At 52.6% G+C, this 6,016-nt stretch overlaps 1 protein-coding gene across 1 annotated transcript; it reads left to right on the forward strand.

Annotated features, from left to right (window-relative positions):
- Window positions 1–3,875: 3,875 nt before the first annotated feature.
- On the forward strand, window positions 3,876–4,802 carry BESB_033190 (ribosomal protein RPS12; the record flags this gene model as incomplete). The annotated part of the gene is made up of 2 exons (XM_029361907.1): window positions 3,876–3,965; window positions 4,461–4,802. 2 exons carry the CDS (start codon window positions 3,876–3,878, stop codon window positions 4,800–4,802), a joined length of 432 nt encoding a protein of 143 aa, XP_029215055.1.
- Window positions 4,803–6,016: the final 1,214 nt, after the last annotated feature.

The raw sequence follows: 6,016 nt of genomic DNA on the forward strand, positions 1-6,016 counted from the left end.
CCGATGTGGTTCCCGCCGTGCGAATAGCGGGTCACCGGTGTCTTCGGGGGAAAGACGACGCTGCTGTCGGAAATGAGCATCCTATTTATGCAGTCCCCATGTCTGGAAAAAAATTGATCCTTCCGCACGTCTGGACTGGCTCTAGGAAATGTGCAAAGTACAAGAAAACCACGCAACCCATACAGAGAACCTACCTCTCCACGAACTCCTGCTCGCACGGTCGCAGACGGGGGAACGACGCTGCCGCAAGTGAAGAGGGGTTTTGAGCAGACAGATCTGCGGCAAGCAGCAATCCAAGGTCTCTACTGCGTCCTCTTAAACAACGAAGGGTTCTGATACATATTGCAAATGTCATTTTGTTCCATCAAGTGTGTGCGTCAGAGAGGACAAACGCTGGAACAGCGCGGGCGTTAGCCACAGGCCAACAGAACAGTACAGCGTGACACCTCGTTTTGTACGATACCAGCATGCCACAGTGAAACAAGAAGCAGAGCACTGCCCAGATGCCTTCTGTAGCACTTGGTTCTGGCATCCGTACGGGGGCCTGCGAGGGGTTGTTTCTTGCGCCAGTCGGATCTTACACCGCGGATGGAAATAGATGCACTCCACCTCACACATGCACAGTTCTGAGCGAGTTGCTCTTCGGTATACATGACTTGCCGAGCGCTGCCACCTGCTTCTTCATCGCGCAAAGCGATTAAAAGCAAGTTTAGTTTTTCGGAAGACCGAAGTGATCCCGCGTGGGACCGCGCGTGCTGTCTAGAAAGAAAGCCCCGACTGACCAGCGCATTGGTGAGGGGCAGAGCTCGTGGGGGCGCTGGTAGAGTCTCAAGCATTTGAGTAGACGAGTGTAGTCGGCTGATTCCTTAATCCGTCTTCTCGTGCCAGAATGGATACGGCGTGCGCCCGAGTTCCAGCCCCATGTTTGTTCGGGGGTGAGATCATCTCGCAGAGGAGCTCGCAAGTACGTCGCACCGTATGAGAAAAGAACTACAACTCGTCGCGCGGTTCAGGAAATGGAACCCGCCTGGTCAGACTGCGCCCCCTGGAAAACTCACTCACTCTTAGGCTAGGTGGCTTCGAGCTTGGGAATGTAGCATGACCGTGGACTGCCGGAATACTGCACTTGCGCGTTCTTCGTGTCCGAGTAGAACCATCGCTTCAACAAAAGATAGGTCGACGTGGCCCGTCATGGTGATGGTGTAAGGTTCGCCACAAGGTAATGTGAAAGTAAAGCAGCAGAGGATACCGAAAGCGTCAATGCATGCAGTGTGCTTATTCGCACTGCAATTCCTCTATGAAGACTGTACATGGATGTCGATTCTCTGGGTCTCAGCTTGCTCGCGATTCTTCTGAATTGACGGCACGGATGTTTACAGAAGGGAATGGGATACGTAGTGTAACATCGACACGGTTAGCATACTCAACTGGGAAGAAAGTGTGGCACAAGCTGAGAAAGCCGTGACAGCGCAGCTCCTGCAATAACGGATACAAAAGAGGCGGATGTGGGTAGCTCGCTCCACGGAAGTCCCTCAAGGATCATTGAATTATTGAAACCAAGGAAACTATAGCCGTCATTTTTGTCTTTCAATTCAGAGATGTTCATGAGGGAATCGCTTGTCAGCATCTGGCTTAATGGGCACCGGTTTTGAGCAGCGCCTACGTTCACCAGAGGCCCCGGTGGCGCAAGAGACAGTCGGGACGCGGAGATTTAGCTAGGGACGGGACAGCCTTAGTTGTTGAACTGCAATATCTCACGAATCTCGATGCTGCTTGTAAATTAGGGGCACCGCAACCCGTGAAGAAGCGGACACAAGGAAAAACGCACTAGCACCAGTATGGGAGACAGTTATCAACTGGTGTCTCCACAGGCTAGCCCACCGACAACGCTAGATCTCCCACTCTACCCGGAACAAACTCTTTCCGTGCAGGTCTCACCGGCGCTACGGCCACGATTTCCCTTGACCATCCAGTGTGCTCTACTGGCACCGAAACACATATTACCAGAACAACAGCAGGATCACGATACAGTACACATAGATGTTAAGTGCGAAGGAGCCATCACGCCTCATACTGTGCACAGAACCTGCCAAGTAACGAACAATACCCTGAATACCGCTGTTTGTACTTCAGGCGCGGAGACAACTGGAATGTGCAGCCCGCCTGAGCGTTCACTAGAATCGTTCTTAGGCCGAAATACCGCCGTGCGTCAGAGAGCTGCCACAAAATGACACAGGGATGCGGGTTGATGGTAGACAGACAGTATGCATCTCTACTTAGTTATGCTTCATGCTGTGCCGACGCAGAGGTAACCCTCCCGCAGCGGAAGCGTCTCCTTGCCTCACAACGCAAAAAAGTGTTTGAAGCGTGTTCAGTGACCGCTGCAAAGTTAGTACCGTGTTCCGAGAACGCACCATAGGATAGTCCAGTGTCCAAGGGAATTCGTACGAGATGTTAACATCCATCCCGCTTGCATCCCCCTTAGAGTCTAACCACACAGAGAAACATCTGGCGATATAGTGACTGATAAGTAAGACGCAACCCGCTGGCGATTAGTACCGCCAAAAGTTAGTAAGCACCTACCATACGCCCTAGCAATGACAGGCTTCCTAGCTTTATTAGCTATTGATGGCGGTGACACCAACAGTCCATGGTTTTTAGGTACTACGTCATTCCTGAAAAGTCTGGCTCAAGGACCTGGACTCTGCGCTTCTGCACCGATGCCTCCACACATATGCCAGTGTGCGAAGCATTCGCCGCTCGCATCTTGACGGACACTTGAGCTGCCTCGTAACGCGACGGGTTTGTTGCGAGACACACAAGCCCCGGGAACAGATACCTTACCGTTTTCCCAGCGAGCCGAATTGTCTTAGGTAACGGCTCGATGCATTCCTGACAAAGTTGAACGAGACTGTGACGGCGTGGAACGTCTAGTTTTCTATGGTAACCTCGGTCCTGGGCATTCACACACTGGGACGTGGCCACCAACGTTGCAGCTGATGCCGCAGATCTTGCGAAAAAAAATGTGACATTGACGTATGAGTACTACATGACACACTCGCTGCAGGGTGGCTGCTCTTTTAACTGCGTTGGCGGGACTGAGTCCGTTCGGTCACCTCGTCACGTGGCTAGGGCCATAGCCTGTTGAAGTTCTTCTGATTTCCATGAATGGAGCTACATATAAGACTGTCCGCGTAGACGGCACTCGTACCAGTGAAAAACCATAAACGAACTGTTAGTAACCTTGCACAGTGACGTGGGGATTCAAATGAACTGAGCGGGGGCAGTGCTTCCCCTTCAATCGGCTTCATAGGCATGACTCGCGGCCAATAACTTAGTAGATTTCGCCGTGTATCCACGCGGTTATCCCTTCATTTCTCATTTCTGCAACGTAGCATGTTCGCACAGACAAAGCCTTACACAATTTCAGCCCTACCAATTCATGTCAGTTGGTTTTCTCCCACTGAGTACGATGACTTGTTGACGACAGCTGAACCCCTCTTTCAGGGAAAACAAACATTGTGGCAAAGAGCAAATGCGACTCTGGCCTGAATGCTTGTCCTCGACAGCCGCCGCATTCGCGCTGCGTTGAGGCTAGGGTGAGCTATCCGTCTATTCACCGAATCAAGGCTGGACGGATCCCGTCGCTCTCTCAAGGTAGGCTGCGCCCCATGCAGTAGTACCACGGGCGGGAGAAAAACAGGCAAGGACACACGCCCCCCCCCCCCCCCCACTGCATGCGGCAGAACTTTTTTCTCTACTGTCACTTTGTGTTTTTCCTGCGAAGCGCGAGGAGGAAGCTCTTTTTCTAGAGTCGACCGTGTTTCGCTGCCTTTTCTTCTTTAGAACCTTGCTCTTTCTCACTACTCGCAACAATGTCTGACGTCGAGAGCGTTGCCGACGAGGTTGTGGCCCCCGTGGAGGAGGAAGAAGAAGTCAAGGATTTGATGACTGCCATCCGCAGGGTGAGCTGATTACTGCGATACGGAATGACTGCCCTTCATCTCCCATTTGTTTCCTCCGCAAACATAGGACAGCCACGTTTGATGAGGCGAGGATGAGGTGCGGAACGCCAGTAATTCGGACTGTGGGGTGGGCGTGTTGAGCAGGTGCCCCGTCTGGAATATAGCACTACTGTTTGCCTGCGAGGTGCGTTTTCATAGAACGTTCATGCGAATTATGTAAGCCACCAGGGCTGGCAATGCTTTACCATTTGGGGAGGAGATACGGATAAAGAAGGGTGACCGCAGGATGACACATACGTTTATGAAAGCCCTGTACGGGGCATTTCCTCTCAATACTTCATACTTTTGAGCGTGTGGTTGAGAAAGGGTCACCAACTCCAGCTGTTTGCCGCCTCTCACTTTTTTGATTGCCTAGTGGATGTATGGGTAACTCCAGTGTGCTTTGCGGAAATGCAAAACACGAATACCTGTGACTATTCACTTTCGTGTTCGCAGGTGTTGAAGAACGCTCTGATCCACGATGGCCTGGTCCGCGGCTTGCACGAAGTTGCAAAAGCCTTGGACGCCAAGAAGGCTCAGGTTTGCTTCCTGTCCGAGGGCTGCTCGGAACCTGCTTACAAGAAGCTCGTCCAGGGTCTGTGCAAGGAGCACGGAATCCCTCTCCTTGATGTTACCGATAGCAAGGAGCTCGGCGAGTGGGCAGGACTCTGCAAAGTCGACAAGGACGGCACCGCCCGCAAGGTCGTGGGTGCTTCCTGCGTGTGCGTCACTGACTTCGGCGAGGAGAGCGAGGCTCTCACCTTCCTTCAGAACCACATCAAGACTCTGGCTAACTAAGTGATCAGCTCAGCCTGCATGTTGTTCTGTCCTGTGGAGTCCTGTTCGGGGAGCCGTTTCTGTCCGCTCGTGGTGATAGGTGTTACTGTTCGAGTGGCTGAGGCACTCCGTTTATGACTCTACTCCCCTGTTTCCCGCGACGCAGCAACCACGTAACCTTGTAAAGTGTCGTGCTGCCGCACGATGAGCGGCTCTAAGGGGAATCAGCTACAATGGGATCCCGCCGTACAACAGCTGCTTGGTATCAGCAGGAAGGGCAACACCTGGGGCAATGTAACCTTTCGAAACTGGGTCCGCAGGTCGATGTGAGCCACTGGCAGGTTGCCAGAGGACACTTGAGCTTCAGCTATTCTGTTTGCCTGACGACAATTTGTAGAACAATGTATCTGTTTCACAATGGAGATCTCCACGCATGTCCGCCCGGAGTAGCCTGTAGTAAATTCCTTGTAGCAGGTCCGCAATGCATGGCAGCCGTAGGCCGTCGCTCTTTCCGTACCAGTGTAGCAGTAGCATTGTGGAACCTTTACCTGCCATACGGTGCAGAGGGTGCCGTGAATGTCACACATTGTTGTTGTCCGTGCCCGGCAGCGAACTGCTGGACCGCACGCTCGTCACGTAAAAAAAAAAGTATACGGTGCAGCGCTACGGCGCGTGACACAACTATTTTGAAAGCTACACAGCGGACCTGTGAACCAGTCGGTGACGTTTGCCAGGCTAGGGGTGAAAATCCCGCGTGCTCAGCTTCATGCTGGCACTGCATTCTTTACAGGCGATGTCTCCTCGATGGTCCACTTGTTAGACCACTGTAGACCGGGTCACCACTTGGTTTTTCTCATGCACACGAACCACATAGTTGCGCGCGCTGCGCGTTGTATGGTTGCAAACAGCCGCTCCTAGACTACCTCACATGCGCGCACGCAAGACGACATATAACCTGGAGTTTCGCCGTTGGCCGGTCTTGCCGCAGGTTGCCCTATTTGATGTACGCTAGTCACCAGGTTCACACGATCAGGTCTGCAAAATGCTAAACCTGCTACCGTCCCTACCATACCTTTCACAACCATCTCAGCATCCATGACACAAAAGTTATGCCGCAACGAAGCAGAAAAAACCAGTTAATAATACAACGTGCAGAAGGGCTTCCCCCCTGCCATCGTTACGCCTCAAGACGGGACCCAGCTGAAGGCGCAGGGCAACGACGCTGCGTACAGATA

The sequence above is a fragment of the Besnoitia besnoiti genome, assembly GCF_002563875.1.
Source record: "Besnoitia besnoiti strain Bb-Ger1 chromosome Unknown contig00019, whole genome shotgun sequence".
Classification (NCBI taxonomy): Eukaryota; Apicomplexa; class Conoidasida; order Eucoccidiorida; family Sarcocystidae; genus Besnoitia; species Besnoitia besnoiti.